Source organism: Bidens hawaiensis, unplaced genomic scaffold (genome assembly GCF_021521415.1).
Source record: "Bidens hawaiensis isolate Kalapana, Puna unplaced genomic scaffold, B.hawaiensis_p1.1 tig00005453_1, whole genome shotgun sequence".
NCBI lineage: Eukaryota > Viridiplantae > Streptophyta > Magnoliopsida > Asterales > Asteraceae > Bidens > Bidens hawaiensis.
Genome location: NW_027491347.1, coordinates 1,089,407 through 1,106,507, shown reverse-complemented (window position 1 = coordinate 1,106,507; position 17,101 = coordinate 1,089,407). Strand labels below are relative to the sequence as shown.

General features: G+C 33.5%; 1 protein-coding gene across 1 annotated transcript; it reads left to right on the top strand.

The window, feature by feature from the left end:
• The first annotated feature begins 12,758 nt into the window (after positions 1-12,758).
• Positions 12,759-15,605, top strand: LOC143629705 (OVARIAN TUMOR DOMAIN-containing deubiquitinating enzyme 4-like). Its single transcript, XM_077098912.1, has 5 exons — positions 12,759-13,301; positions 13,761-13,882; positions 14,006-14,046; positions 14,207-14,305; positions 15,362-15,605. The coding sequence occupies exons 1-5, from the start codon at positions 12,803-12,805 to the stop codon at positions 15,522-15,524; spliced, it is 924 nt and encodes a 307-aa protein (XP_076955027.1). The 5' UTR covers positions 12,759-12,802; the 3' UTR covers positions 15,525-15,605.
• The last annotated feature ends 1,496 nt before the right edge of the window (positions 15,606-17,101 follow it).

Here is a 17,101-nt window from a genome sequence, read left to right as displayed (position 1 = left end):
ATTAAACAATATGAGTTTTTCATTTCATAAAAAACACATGTTTTTTAAATTTAGTTTCTAATTCTGTCTAAAGCATCTTACACCATTTTGTCATATAATCGACTGATCGGGGGGATGAATCTAAGCCCAAGCCAAGGTGTATATGATGTGTAAAAGTAGTACAGCTTTCTTTCTTTTTTGTCTTATGTATCGAATAGTTTGAGTAAACATTATGATAATCTTAGGATGGATTTTTTATTCTTATTTTTTCGTAAATTGGAAATAAATAATCTCATTTTTTGTGTATTGGGCAATAATATTCTCATCTTTAAAAATCACTATCAATGGTCAAACTTTTCAATTATTTCTGTCTCAATTGCCCTCCGTTAAAAAACATTTAACACCGTTAAGTTTTTTTCCGAGTTTCAAACCGATGTTTTAGGGCTTTTGATCGGAGAAAGGATACAAGCCGACTGATGTACAAGTTATCTCAAAACAGTGATTCAAATGACTTGATTTTTATTAATTGGAAATTCAAACACCCGAATTGAAACACTGTTTCGTCGTTTGGATCACCGTTTCAAGATACGTATTACATCAGTCGACTCGTATTTTCTTCCGATCAAAAACCCTAAACAGCGGTTTGAAATTCTCAAAAAAACATAAAGATGTTAAGTTTTTCTACCGGAGGTCCATTGAGAGTAAATTAGTTAAAAGGTTAGACTGTTAACAGAGACTTTTAAAGGTATAGTTATTATCAACCAATACACAAAATGTGAGGTTATTTATTTTCAATTTGTCTTCAAAGAAAATTAAAATTAAAAAAACGAATATTGGCCTCATATAATCCCAACTATGGCCCATTGGCAAATATAAAGACCAACTATCGAAATGGCAAAATATAATTCCAACTACGCATGTGGGTGGAAAATTAACGGAAAGTTAACCTTCCGTTAGTTTTTGTGACGTAGCTGCTGAGTTGTCACGTAATTGGCTGACTGGGCTGCTGACAGGGATGCTGACTGATATATTAATTAAAAAAACATATAGATAAATTTAACGAGGATGACTGGACTAAACCGTCGGCCGTTCATCTATACCAAAACCGGCCACCGCCACCTGAAACCTGCAATAACACCACTGTACACCCCTAGTGTATTGCTTATTCATCAACAATACCACCACACCATGAAAGAATTTCAACATAATCCGTTCTCTTGATTCGTTTATTAAATTAACAAATCGGAAATAAATTTAGTAGTTTTTTTGCTGATTTTGATTAAAAATGTATGAATCTGAAATGAAAACTGGAATTGAAGTTGAAAACGTATTTTCTTATATCTCTCAGCGATTCCCGTCGTCGTCTATAATCTTCTCCCGACGAATGCATCTATGATGTCACCGTTCTTTCCTCCCGACGTCTAGTAGTCGTTGTCTTGTTGCAGGTGAGCGGCCGATGTTGGTGCAGACGGCCGGCCGACGGTGGTCGGAGGTGTTGCAGGGTTTCCGATAAGGATATCCAATGAGGATAACGATCCCAGGTGGTTTTGATTTTATATGTATGTTTTTTTAATTAATATACCAGTCAGCATCCCCGTCAATCAATTAGGTGACAACTCAGCAGCCACGTCACAAAAACTAACGGAAGGTTAACTTCCCGTTAATTTTCCACCCACATGCGTAGTTGGGATTATATTTTGCCATTTCGATAGTTGGTCCTTATATTTGCCAATGGACAATAGTTGGGATTATATGAGGCCAATATTCCTTAAAAAAAGTATAATAGCATTTTATAATTTTTTGTAATTGAACACACATTTTTCTAGACAAATTTAACTTCCTGGGTTGAGAGAATACTTTATGACGGCTTTACAATATTGAAAAGGTTGAATAGAAAACCGGAAAAAAAAAAAAGGAAAACCATCTGTTTTGTGATGAAATCAAGGAAAAGGCTTAAATGAAGTTTGGTGCATGATGCATGCCATCCTGAGATACTCAGAATCGATTTCAAAAGCATGCGAGTCTAAATGAATTCGAGCGTACATTGAAGCTCATTTAATAAATGAAACCATGTCTAGGTTATATATCAAGCTTAGAAGAGTAAACGAGCCTAGTAATTACATAAATATAATAATTTATTATTACATATATTGGTATATATTAGTACTAGGTTTTGAACCCGTATATTATACGAGATTTGTCAAATTATAAAAAAAAATGAAGTTTTTTATTTAAAATAAATGAACAAAATTAAAGTTAAAAAAGAAAAGAAATACATAGTATAAACAATAAGAAGTTTAGATTTCTCAATTTTATAAATTTGAGAAAATCTCTTTATATGTAGCATTTGTTTTTATCACAAATATTCCCTTCGCCATCCTATATTAACAATCTTATACCATGTCTGCTAATTACCTTAGATGATACAACATATAGTGTCCATGGAAAAAGCTGGACATCAAAGAAACAAACCAACCCTAGAAAAGATTGTTCTTGGCTACTTTCTACGTATTTAACTTTTATATTTCTACTTGTTTGATTCTTCAATCAATATTTGACCTTTTATTTACGGACTATTTTATAACCCAATTGCCAAAATGGTTTTGACCTATTACCCATGAATAACTATAATGAATGAGACGAGATATTAGAAGATTAAGATGGAAATTAACTATTTTACAACCCAATTGCCAAAATAGGTTTGACCAATTAATAGGGGTGAGCAGGAAACCGAATTAACCGACTGAAACCGAATTAATTGAAAAAACCGAACCGAAGCATTAACCGACGGTTAATTTTTTGTTTTTTGAAAAACCAAATTTTTGGTTTCGGTTCGGTTTTCCATTTTTAAAAAACCGAAAAAAACCGAACCGATATGTGTTTTTACTTAAATATTAATACAACTATATGTGTTTTTTTAGATGTTATGACCGGAAACAAAACACCAAAAGGATCTATCGTTGATGGTGATGAATATTATGAAGATGATGAAGATTGGGAGTAAACTTTGAAAATGACTAAGATGAAGAATGAAGATTGAAACTAAACTTTTCGTGATTTTTGATTAAAAACTTTGTTGAATTTTAAACTCTAGTACTCTTGCAAGTTTGTATTCGTTTGGTTCCACGTAACAAATGCCTATTTTTGTTTTTTGAATCTAATATGCATTTTCGTTATTCTGGAATTTTTTTGCAATGTCTACACACCCACACACACACACACACACAAAAAACCGCCTATAACCGAACCGGAACCGCAAAACCGAAAACCGATCGGTTTGTGTATTCGAAAACCAACTTTTCAGTTTCACCTAAAAACCAAACCGAACCAAACCATGCTCTAGACCCTACCAATTATCCATGAATAACTAGTACGAATGAGATGAGATATTATAAGATTATGATGAAAAATTGACTATTGTATAAAACAATTGTCAAAATAGTTTTACTCCATGACCCATGAACTTAATGTGGGATTGACACCTAAGCTTTATTATTTTACTCGATTAAAGGAGTAAGTTAAAATAAGATTTAATCAAATATTAATATACACACAATTATGAATTTCGTATGCATAATAGGCTATGTGTAGTGCGGGGCTATAAATTGAGGCAATTTTTGACACGTGGCGTCACGTCAGCGAATGAGTAATTTTTATTTTAAAGATGTAATGATTTTGTAGTCCCGTCACACACACACACACAATATAATAATATTAAACCCAAAACACACCAAGGCGACAAATATATTAAACCCAAAACACACCACTTATCGCTCTTTTGTAGCCTGGGGGCGGTGTTATAGCCCTCTTGTCGTCCAAATCCATAGCGTTTGTCGTCTCACCACACTTGGGCTTATCAGGTTCCACTTTGTGCATTGTGATTTGTGTCTCTCATGAGCCTAGCTTGTCCATTAAATATAGAGCTTGAAATGTGTCAAACTAAGCTCTATTAAGTTAACGGGCCAAACATGAGATTTGCTTACATCTGTATAATAAACCATTGAGAACAATTATTATGAGACAGAAGCCTTAAAAAAGTGTAATAATAATAATAATAATCTAATCTAACTATTATATTAAAGCAACATGGTTTTCACATGGCCTTTAATTAAGCTATCCACATAAGATTCCACCTCAACAATTTCTAAAATTATAATTTACACCTAATAAGCTTTTTAATTTTAATCTACTTATTTATATTAATAAAACAAAATCATTCTTTCATAAGGTATGTTATTATGAATCAATAAGATAAAAATATGTTATATTAAACATATTTTTAGACATATAAATATATTTTAATGTACTTTTGAGACGGCAAGGTATGCTATTACGTATATTAATAAATTTAACTTTTTTTTGTATTTTTTTAACCAACCGTGCCCTAGTACAAACTATATCAATCTATATAACGTATCAAAATTGTTAATATTTAATGTTTAATCTATATTAATATAGTATATTAAGACATTCACATATTCATAAATATCTCTTCAAAATTAATTTCAAGAAATAAAAACTACAATAAACATACAAAATATTAAATTCTAAAAACAAATGGTATGCAAATTGAAATGATAGAAATTATTGATCCACTTTGGAAAGATAGACAAGAAAGGCCCATTGAGATGATAGTGGGCCAGTGGTGACATTTGGCCCATTATCGATGAGTGACGGGCTGTCTTCATCATCGAGCTGTTAAGTATAAGTGGGGCCCAATAATACCGTACGTTGAAAGATATATGTCTCTCGTGAACCCATTTGATAATAATTATCGACCCCATATATTTATTTATGAAACACAAAAAATAATATTTAGGAGATTGCATCATTGGCTATCGGTTATGTTGATGTTTTTTTTATTAAGGTACCAGCCACATGGGCAGTGACATGGCGTACGACGGATGACGAGCCATAGATGGCGTTTTTGGTTCGGATGTTTGTGGGGCGAACCGATTGCGCTCTATTTTTTCTTTTATAAATTTAAAATTTGAAATTTTATGCACTTTTGTAATTTTCTTTAAAATGTTATATGCTTAATAAAGAAAGTTAAATACTTTTATAAAAAATATAACAATTATATAAATAGTTTAGTTGTGAAACATAAATAAGGAGTTGATGATGATGTGAAAAAACTAAAATAAATGAATAATGCATGAAGATGGTGCTAAGTGTTGGATACAAGTGATGCATTACAAATGATCAAAACACTTTTATATAATATTTTTCTTTTTTTACATATTGTAGGATGCTAAACGGTTGTATTCACTGTTGGTTGACAGTTTTAACTTGATACAACCTGAAATCACACCCACATAAATTAGTATCGGATATATGTATTCGTCGGTTGGTATGAACACAGTCTGTTTAACCCAAAAAAAGTTATTATTAATACTTTAAAATTTTAAGTTTACATATTACTTTTATATATTTTTTAAAGTAATTATGCTTAACTTTGCCAAATTAGCTTTTAGCTTTTATATCTTTAGCATTAACAAATTAAAGATAAAACACAATTTTTAAACAAATAGATTAAACGAGTGACCCGTGAGTTTGGGATTATATCTCTTCAACTATGCTTCATGAGTACCTTTCATCTGATAGAGCATCACTTCCATTCCAAGTGTGCTGATTTAACTTAACGAAATAAATTAGAAAAAACTTAGTAAAATAAACACTTCAACACCTAGACCTCTTTATCATTTCTGTAACATCCTAAGCAAACTCACATCAGCCGTGGATAAGAGTTATCATTGGTAGGGCTGAGCATGGTTCGGTTCGTTTTGGTTTTTAAATGAAACCGAAACCAAAAAGTCGATTTTTCAAATACACAAACCGATCGGTTATTTATCTTTATATGAGTGTCAAGCATTCCTTAAACAACAATGATAATAAAAAACATGTGATCATGGGTTATAACAAAAGAGAAATATAATATGCATGTAAAATTAAAAGGGAGTGATCTGCTAGCTGCTTGTAGATCAATCTAGATACCGAGCGGGCTTCTTAACCATTAGGTTGAGTCGGGTCTGAGCTATCGGGCTTGGTTGTTGGGTCGCTTACTGGGCTTTATATGGATGATTAATTATGATTCCCTTGGAACAAGTTTTAACGTTTTCCTCAGCAACAAAACGTTTTCAGTATATAAATGATAGTGAACTAAAATCTAGCTTCAAACACTTCAAGCCCTGAAAAAGTGAACATCGATTCACTAGTTCATCGGGAAACAATAAGAGTAGATGAACAACATGTGTGAAAAATGGGATAAAGTATTAAGCAACATCAACAAATCATCAAAAATTATTCAAAAAATAATATTTAGGAGATTGCATCATTGGTTATCGGTTATGTTGATGCTTTGTGGGACGGATGACGAGCCATAGATGGCGTTTTTGGTTAGGATGTTTGTGGGGCGAACCGGTCGCGTTATATTCTTATAAATTTAAAACTTTGAAATTTTATTCACTTCTGTAATTTTCTTTAAAATGTTATAAGCTTAAATAGTTAAAAACTTATATAAAAAATGTAACAATTATAAATAGTTGTGAAACATAAATAAGTTGTTGATGATGATGTGAAAAAATTAAAATAAATGAATAATGGATGAAGACGGTGCTGTTGGTAAAGTGTTAAGAGAGAAGTGATGCATTACAAATGATCAACACACTTTTATAATATATATATATAGTTAGGTTAAAATAAAAACCCAATTCAATTATGAAAACTTTAGAAACTCATTATCAACCACATGCTTTTAATTAAAGTTTGAATCATGTGATCCACAATTAAAGTTAATAAAAGATGTAAACATAAATATAACTTTTTCTCTCTCCTGAAAACATATAAAAAAATTAGTAAAAAATGTTAAAAAATAGCAAAACAAATTTTTTTTATGTTTCGATGTTTTGTATTAAATATTACAGCATATATTACGTGTGCAAAAAAAAAACAAAACAAAATGATGTTACATAGGGTTTTCACGGGTTTTCACAATTCAAATGTGTTTTCATTCTATACTTCCCATATATATATATATATATATAGGAGAAGTATAGTTTGAAAACCCTCTTGAGTTGAGAAAACCCGTGAAAACCCTATGTAACATCGTTTTTTTTTTGTTACATGTAATATATGTTGTTACATTTAATACAAAACATCGAAAACATAAAAAAAAATGTTTTGCTATTTTTTTATATGTTTCAGGAGAGAAAAAAATGTAAATAAACTTTTACATTTTTTATTAACTTTAATTGTGGATCACAAGATTTAATCTTTAATTAAAAACATGTGGTTGGGAATATGTTTCTAGAATTTTCACAACTCAAATTGGTTTTTATTTTAACCTGACCCTATATATATAGGGGAAGGATCATGCGAGAAGTACGGTAAATAAATCTGAACCATTGATTGTTTTTAATCAATGGTCTACAATGAAAATAGCAAATTCGTAATTAAAAACATATATTTATGACATATATTTAATTAAAAAGAGTATATATGTTTATTATGGTGTATGCCTCATTAAACCCGACTTTAATGTGTTCAATGGTTATTTTTAATGACTAATCAATGCTCATTAGATGGTTAATGTGATTTTTTTTCATTAAAATTATGTATATTATGGATTTGATCATTTTTCAAATATAGTTATATAAAATATATTTAGTTAAGTTTACATTTCATTTGTTTTGCCTGCACTATATTGTATAAGCAAACTGATTCCTACACAACAATAGTTTTAGTTATGATTACACAATATTTTACGTGTGCCTACACTACATTAGTTTTGTTTGCAGCACATTAGATATGTCTAGACTACATTAGTTATGGCTATACAATATTTGAAAGTGTCTACACTACATGACCTTTGCATACACTATATTAGATATGTCTACACTACATTAGTTATGACTACACAACATTTAAAAATGTTCATACACTGAATTAGATATGTATGCCCTACATTAGCTACGACTACACAACATTTGAAAGTATTCATACACAACATTACGTAGCTACGCTACTAAGACAGTCCTATACTACATAGTTGATTAAAGGAAAAAAAAATTGTCTAGGCAGTTTAAAAATTATATAGGTATATGTTGGTTGTACAGTGAAATATGTTTTATTAATATATTTTTAATTTCCTTGAAAATGTGATATTCAAATTTGAGATCGAACTATCTACTAAATAATGATAAGTGATTTAAATAATAAAAAAGAAAGAAAGTCTATACAATTTATATGAAATATAGCAATTTAAATAAATATTTGTAATTTTCCCATGAAAAATGGCTTACCCATATATAACGAAAATATCTTTTTACTATTATACCCATGCCATTAAATAAATAATAAAATAAAAGATAATTTGTGATTGGTCAAATTCATTTATCGCACCAAGAAGCACTTCTGAAATGAACCAAATCATATGTGTATATATATATATATATATTCATATTATAGGGCCGCTAAACGGTTGTGTTCGCTGTTGGTTGACAGATTAAACTTGATACAAACCTGAAATCACACCCACATGAACCAGCATAAGATATATGTTTTCGCCGGTTGGTATGAACACAACGTGATTAAACCAAAAAAAGTTATTACTAATACTTTAAAATTTTAAATTTATAAATTATTTTTATATATTTTTTAAAGTAATTATGTTTAACTTTGCCAATTTAGTTTTTAGCTTTTATATCTTCAGCATTAAAAAAATTAAAGAGAAAACATAATTTTCAAACAAATAGGTTAAACGGGTCAACCCGTGAGTTTGGTATTATATCTCTTCAATTAGGGCTGCTCAAAAAGTTCGAGGCTCGAAGTTCGGGCTCGTGGCTCGCTCGATAAAAGTTTGAATAGAACTAGCTATAAAAAGTTGATTTGAAACATCCTGAGCTGATTTGGATCATTTTTGTAGCCGATCCAAAATCGACCCAGGTTCGGCTAGAGCCTAGCTAAGTTGCCTCGTTTAATTTCAAGCCTGAACTCGAAACCACCCTGACTCAACTCGTGAACAACCCTACCTTCAACCATGCTTCATGAGTACCTTTCATTTGATAGAGCATCACTTCCATTCCAAGCGTGCTGATTTAACTTAACGAAATAAATTAGAGTAAACTTAGTAAAATAAACACTTCAACACCTAGACCTCTTTATCATTTCTGTAACTAACTAGGCAAATCCCATATCAGTCGTGGACAAGAGTGATCTTTGGTTTATAAGAAAATGCTCCGTTTTGCGCTTAATGCTAGTGGACGAGTGGAGAGCTCCATGGTTAAGCGTGCTCATGTGGGAGTAGTATCAGGATCGGTGACCTCATGGAAAGCCTCTACAAAGGCAACCGTAAACAAATCCTTGAGATTTTCGTGGACAAAACGGACAATATTAGTTGTGCAAGGAGCTGTATGTTACAATTTCTTATAAGCATAAAACTCTTATTTTGCAGCCCATATCATTAATTAATGATATTTATCTTTATATGAGTGTAAAGCATTCCTTAAAACAACAATGATAATAAAAAAGTTGCTAACATATACAAGGGGCATGTGATCATGGGTTACTACTACACTAACAAAAGAGAAATATGCATGTAAAATTGAAAGGGAGTGATTTGGTAGCTAGCTGCTTGTAGATCAATCTAGATACTGAGCGGGCTTCTTAACCATGAATTTGAGTCGGGTCTGAGCTATCGGGCTTGGTTGTTGGGTCATTTCTTGGGCTTTATTTGCATGATTAATTATGATACCTTTGGAACAAGTTTTAACGTTTTCCTCAGCAACAAAATGATTTCAGTATATAAATGGTGTGAACTAAAATCTAGCTTCAAACACTTGAAAAGGTGAACATCGATTCACTAGTTCATCGGGAAACAATAAGAGTAGATGAACAACAAGTGCGGAAAATGTAAACAACATAACATCGTATAAAGTATTAAGCAACATGAACTGATCATTAAACATTATTCTCTCTTTCTTGGCTTGGGTTGTATTCCAAGTATGCCATCTTTCTCACCAACGCCAAAATGTCAAAACACTAGTGTTGTCTATCATTATATGTGTGCCAACCCTAAATTCTCCACCTCCTGGTTGCATGAGGGAGATAATAAGTGATCATGACCGAGACGAGAGAAGGAAATAACAATGCTCCCTTAAGGAGCACACGGGTAGTGGTGGTTTATGCTGTCTTAACGAGCAATGAGGTGCGCGCAACAGTGACGCCTATTGTTGTTGATTGAGAAAGAGAGGAAGGCAGTCCAATCGTGTCTCTCGAGGAAACCATTTCATATAAAAAAAATTTAATAGACGAACCAAGCTTGAAAAACAACTTACAAGTCTGCCTGAGCTCGCATCGGCTCGTTTACACCCGAAAAATTACTTTATTATTATTATTATTATTTTAATAATATAAAATAAAATGACAAATACATTTTTCAATCTCTTATCCGTGGCCTAGCGACAGGACGCTTGAGTTATCCGATGCAAAGGTTGTCAGTTTGAACCCAGAGTTTATCCGGGTTTTCGTCCGACCGTGTCGCCGAAGAGCTTTGCTCTTGTATTGGTACAACGACTGCCAAGTGAATGGTTTACCGGAGAAATGCCAAAAGCCAGCGTAGCGTACAGACTCAAAATAAAAGATATTCACCATTTGAAAAAATGAAAAAAGAAGTTCATTATTCATGAGTTCCTACAGAAGAAGGTAGAAGAAAGTTGTGGATGTTGGTTTATCAGGTTATGTTTTGATTCCATTCCTTCCTTGAGTTCCTTCCAATCCAGTTCTTTATTTAATTCTTCTCTAACTTTTTAATTCATCTTCAACAACAACAGGTACAGGTAGGTATGTATGTTCCTTTTCAACTATCTACACCTTTACATTTGCATTCTATTCCGGATATTATTTATTATTATTATTATTCATCAAAGCAAAAGGATGCTGTAATTCTTGATTTCTGCTGTTGATGAATCTTTGAATCAGTAGTTTCAATTTGTCTAGACTAGTTCAGATTTAGGTGAATTCCACGACTAGGTTATGATTTATGAGTTATCTGATTATTATTATTATTATTATTATTATTGAACTTGTGATTGTTTCTTAAATCTCAGCCACTGATTTGTGTGTATTTTTTTTTAAGAATGAGCATATAATAGGAGTCTAGGACTAGCAAACGGGTCGGGCTGGGGTCATGGGTCACAACAGGAACGGATCGATTGAAAAAAGGGTTATTTTAGTTCAAGTCAAAACGGGTTGGTTTATTTTATTTTATTTTTTGTGAAATTACTGTACATTTCGGCGCTGCTTCTGGTTTCCGGCACCGGTTGCGCGCATTCTGGCATCAGTTACGCGTGTTTAAATGCCGGTTAAGCATACCGAGGCCAGGACGCGCGCGTCGGTGCCACGTAACTCATGAATTTGATAGTTAGGCTATGAGTTATGTGATTATACAGATTAAAGTTATGATCGTTTGTTGAATCTGCACCACTGATTTGTGTATTTTTTTATGTATGCTATGAATTAGATTATACTGGGACTGGCAAATGGTTGGGTGGGTTCGGGTCATAACGGGTTAGGGTCGGAATGGGTCGATTTAGAAAATGGTTATTTTGGTTCGGGTCTGGATGGGTTTGGGTCAAAAGGGGTCGGGCCAGAATGGGTTGGTTTAAAAGTTTTTTTTTGTTTTTTTTCCCCAAACTACTGTACATTTCAGCATTGCTTCTGGTTTTCGGCACCAGTTACATGCGTTCAGGCGTTGCTTACGTGTGTTTAATACCTGTTACAACTTATGCGTATCGGGGTCTGGAAACGCGTGCCCAGCGCCACGTAACGCGTGTAGCCCGGATTTGGTACGCGCTTAACCCAACGCATCGCACGAGTAACCGTGCTGGTTGCGTGTCTTTAATGCCAGTTGTACGCATTCTGGTGCCAATGCTGCACGCTCAGTCTGAGCTGCACCACTGATTTGTGTGAGTGTGTGTTTTTTTTATAAATTTTATGTATGCTGTGAGTTAGAATAAACACATCGTTTATGCTGTTTATTCCGATTATGGTTGTTAGTTTCATGACTTCAATCTGAATTGCATTTAAATCTGTTTTGATAGATTTACTGTTTAAATTGCTGAAGCAAAATTAGAAAAACGATGAATCAAAACTTTATATATGACCTGCTAATTTTGTTATAGTGATGTGATTTTTTTGTAAAATAAGTACCTGCATTTAGTTGTGGATCCAAGATTTATTTACTTACCGGTCACTCTCTGAAAATGTTTGGTGAATCGGTGTCACTCGAGTGTCTGTCATGTATATAACACATATAAAACCAGCTAACAAGTATAGGGCTGTTCAAAAAGCTCACGGCGCGCTCGAAAACAGCTCTGGTTGTAAACGAGCTGAGCCTGAGTGTAAGTTCACTCATTGGCTCCCTTGTTAGGCTTGTTTAAATTAAATCACAAATTTTAATATATATAATTATAAATTTTGATGTGCATGCTAAATATATTAGCTTTTGTTTTTATATACATTAATACATGTGAAAAAAAATACATTTTTTAAATAAACGACTTGCCTCGAGCTTTTTACATCTCAATCTCGAGCTCAACAGTTCAGCTTGTTAAGATAAACGATTGTTTTCGAGCCTGAGTCCAACCTGTCTCAGCTCGCTTCTGCTCGTTTACATGTGGATTAATTTACAAAGAATGTGAATGAATGCCATCACTTTAGCCTGGTTTTTGCTTCAATTGCCGCTCATCTAAACCATATAATATTATTATTATCTGCACAGTGATCAAACAACATCAGCTTCAATCAAACCACGAGTCATGACAGCATGATTGCCTGCTCTCCAATCAAAACCAGCATAAAACAAGTCCTCGGTCCATACGGGGCCCGCCACAAGCTGATGCCTCAGTCTGCATCAAACGCATGTTGTTTTCATCTCCCTCTTGGTTTTTCCAAACCAAATTATGCTGCAAAAACAAACATCACAACTCAAACTCAAAGCAGCAACTGGCGGTTACTGACCGTTAAAAGTGCTATACGGTTACAAAAGAAACCTGTTAGCAATCTTTCTTTCGGGTCCAGCAATATGAAGTTACGATTCTTGTTCCCAAAACAAGGGTTTATATCAAGAATGAAATGGAGTTTGGTTCCCGGATCTTGGATGCAAGGATGTAGTTCGGCGGGTCTTGTAATTGGATTATCCGTTTGTAATTCGAGTTCTGAACCCGTACATGCAGAAGCTAAAGAGAACAGTAAAGATGATTGTGGGACTTCTACTACCAGTTTTTCACATGGAAAGCAAGTTTACACCGACTATTCAGTAATAGGTGAGATTAGGCCTGGAAAACCCACGGGTCGGGCGGGTTAGGGTCACAGGTCAATATGGGTTCTGAGCAATTCGATTCATGTCATAACAGGTCATTTCAAAAAAGCATTAATTTGGTTTGGGTCAAAACAGGTTCTGGCCAAAATATTGAAATGACTCGTTTATAAAAAATGTACCAAAATAGGTTCACCTGCTATATTTTCTTACGGTGGTGGAGACGGCAGTAGTGGTGGCGTCGGTGACAACGAGTAGGTGGTGGAGACAAAAAATGATCATGGGTGGTGTTAAGTATTAGCCAATTGATCCGTTAACCAATTTAAGTAGACCCAAATTGACCCGTTGACTGATTAGAGATGACCCAAATGAACCCATATACAGTTATTTTTTGTCTAAATCAACCCATTCTTCGAACACGTTTGTGTGGTCAAATATGATGAAAATTTGGTGTTTTTTTGTGCAGGGATACCAGGTGATGGGAGATGTTTGTTTCAGGCTGTTGCTCATGGAGCTTGTATAAGATCAGGAGAGCGTGCTCCTAATGAGAGGTTGCAAAGAGAGTTAGCTGATGACTTACGCGCTAGAGTATGTTTATTTATTTATTTTTAATTTTATTTTTAACAAGATTTATTTTATATGCATAATTTTTTTATAAATTTTATTTTCTTTGCTTCATGTTAATATGTTTTGAATCTGGTACTTTTGCAGGTGGCTGATGAGTTTGTTAAAAGACGGGAAGAGACAGAATGGTGAGTTCTAATTACCTGCAAACATGAACTAATTCTTGTATGTTTAGGCTATTTTTCTTAAATACGTATATGCATTGTATAGGTTTCAGAAGTTAGATGAATTTTTTTAAGAAATTATTTATTGAAGTTAACATATGAATTGCATTTACACATAATGCAGGTTCATTGAGGGTGACTTTGATTCATACGTGTCACAAATTAGGAAGACACATGTATGGGGAGGTGAACCCGAATTGCTAATGGCTTCTCATGTTCTCAAGTAAGAATCTTTCACTCTCTCACACACACACGAACAGTCACACTAACTCCATGATGTGTTTTGGGTTCAACGCACCATATGTTTAGGGAAGGGGTGCTAGCGCCTAGCGCCTAGCGGGCTGTGTTCTTCAGTTGGCCGGTTGAACATGAATACGAACCCGGAATTCATGTCAGACATGTGAATCCGAACACGACACGAGTATTCACGGGTTGACACCAACACGATCAGTTTAACTTGATATATTTACTTTTTCTGCATATTGATACTTTAAAATTACAAATTTACAGCAAAAAACACAAATTTATATAAATACAATTATGTTTAAATTATAAAAGTGGATGTCAATTTCTCCTTAAGTTTCTAATTTGGCATGAAATACTCAAAACCTCTTTTAAGATTTGACATAAAAACACAGGTTTAGAAAAGGTTAATAAAATAAGGCAAGCCAATCCGAACTCTACCCGTTAACTAAACATGTTTGCAGGATTTGACCCGGATTAGACTAAACCTAAACCCATGAATTTCGTGTTGTGTTCGTGTTGCATTATGAATTCACACCTGTAATTTAGGGATAGACACTTTATATTAGTTTCTGACCTGACTCCCAATAAATACTTGTCTTCAAAAGGTCACATTTGAATTAGCCAATTTTCATGTTAAATGATATAATCATGCAAACACACTGAAAACCATAAACACACAGTTACATAATTCTAGTCTATATTATTATAATACTAATAATAGTAACAATTAGCTTAACCATAATTGATTTACAAATTATTCTTTTGGATGCTCATAAAGTCAAAGTCAACCATTCTTACAAGTACATCCTAAATAGTCACATGTTTTAGGTAGGAATACACTGGTTAGAGACATTTCAACTGTTGCACATGTTCTTGTGCATCAGTGGATTTAGGTATATTCCCCTTGCCTCGTATGTGGCCCCCGGCATAATGTATACGCAAGCTACACGAGAAATTGAAAATTACCTAAACGTGACACATATATAGGGCCCCGGGCAGTTCTGCTTAAGTTAATATGCCTATTATCGTGCAGGATGCCAATAACGGTGTACATGAACGATAAAGATTCGGGTGGTCTCATATCTATTGCTGAATATGGTCAAGAGTACGGGAAAGAAAACCCTATTAAAGTCTTGTATCACGGGTTTGGTCATTACGATGCTTTACATATTAACGATTCTCGGTCTAGACTTTAGAAAATTAACTGTTAGTTAATTCGTTACAAATATGATGTATTTTAGATACAGAAAAATAATAAGACCGACCATTAATGAAAAATAAAACAATAGGTTCAGTATTAAACCGGTCATCCTAAACCACTTCCCGTTCAGTTGCTGAAAGATAGAGAAGGCTTTCTAAATGAGATTGAGTTCCACAAATATGCAGGCTAGAAAGATGCTATTTGCTGCTATTCTATCTATTTGTGCATCAAGTTCGAAGAAGATCTCAATCTATAATGAAGAAATGATAGTAGCTCGTTGTTTTATAGGCTTTATCATATTCAGTCGGAAGAGTTTAGGTAAGACTTTCAAAGTTACTCTCGACGGGAGAATCCAGGCTATTCAGGAAGAATCACAGCAATTCCTCAATCCTACAGTTTGGTTTCAATATTAGTATTAAACAATGATTTTGAAACAAAAATCTACACATCTCTGCATGAATCTTGAAAAGGTTGTAACTTTATATTTGTTTTTATTGGAAAACATGTTGTTTAGATCTTTTTATGTGTTTGTGGGGTTGAGTATTAAGTAACTTTAAATCTTTAACATTATGAACCACACATACATCATTAATATGGCAGCCTTTACCCACATCATCGCAAAAAGCAATGTGTGACTTGCAATAACTCTTATCATTGTTAATTTGTTATCTCCACTAACTCATTGTGGTCACTTGGCTTGCTACATGTTGTTTAGTCCTAAATGGCAAACCATTAGAGCTTTTCATGGGTCAAAATCAGACCGGGTGCGGGTCAAGACTCTTGGTCAATGCTAAAATTTTTAACCTTATTGTTTAAGAATCTAATTCTGATCTCATGAGAGGTGATAATGTGGAAATAGAAGGGAGATTGAAAAAAACATATGTAGAGCTGGAAAGAAAATTGATAGTTTTAAAACATGAGTGAAAATATGGTGTGATAACTGATGTGGCACGTTTATAAACGTCAAACTGGGGACTATCATTTGTGGCGTTGTGGCGGGCATTATTCCCAACTTAATTTTCGTTAGCTTGAGTTCATTTTTTGAAAGTTCAATCCTTCTTTGTGATTTCACATGTTGCAAACACACAAACTAACCATGAACGAGAAAGAATGATCCGGCCAGTTGAATTATTTAAACCCGAATATGACCGATATTTTTATTCATGTCAAAACATTTATCCCAATTCGCACATACATAAAATCAGATAACATGAACACGACTTATTTAACTCGTTCAACTAAGTGTCTGACTGGTTGATGGATTGACGAGCATTAATCAAGTTGTAAACATGCTAATTGAATTGGTGTGTTCAAACACGGGTTAGTGAGTCTGTTTAACAAAATGACTCAAAATGATCAATTTGAACACAAATCATTTAACATGACAACCCAAAATCTGATGATTGTGGTGTTGCGGTTAGGGTTGTATCGGAAATTGCCATCTCTAATTATTGCCCGAATTATCAAGTCTTTCAGGTATATTAGTAAAGCCTTTGTTTAAATTAAAAATAAAAATAATAACAAATTACCGTACTTTATAAAGGTCATAAAATGTGATGTTCAATGCAAAAG

What these genes read in the sequence shown, in the direction of transcription:
- LOC143629705 (XM_077098912.1), top strand. Translation starts at nt 12,803, where the DNA reads ATGATTGCCTGCTCTCCAATCAAAACCAGCATAAAACAAGTCCTCGGT. An exon ending in CACCGACTATTCAGTAATAG is followed by an intron (nt 13,302 to 13,760) that starts GTGAGATTAGGC and finishes TTTTTTGTGCAG; the next exon opens with GGATACCAGGTGATGGGAGA. An exon ending in AGACGGGAAGAGACAGAATG is followed by an intron (nt 14,047 to 14,206) that starts GTGAGTTCTAAT and finishes CACATAATGCAG; the next exon opens with GTTCATTGAGGGTGACTTTG.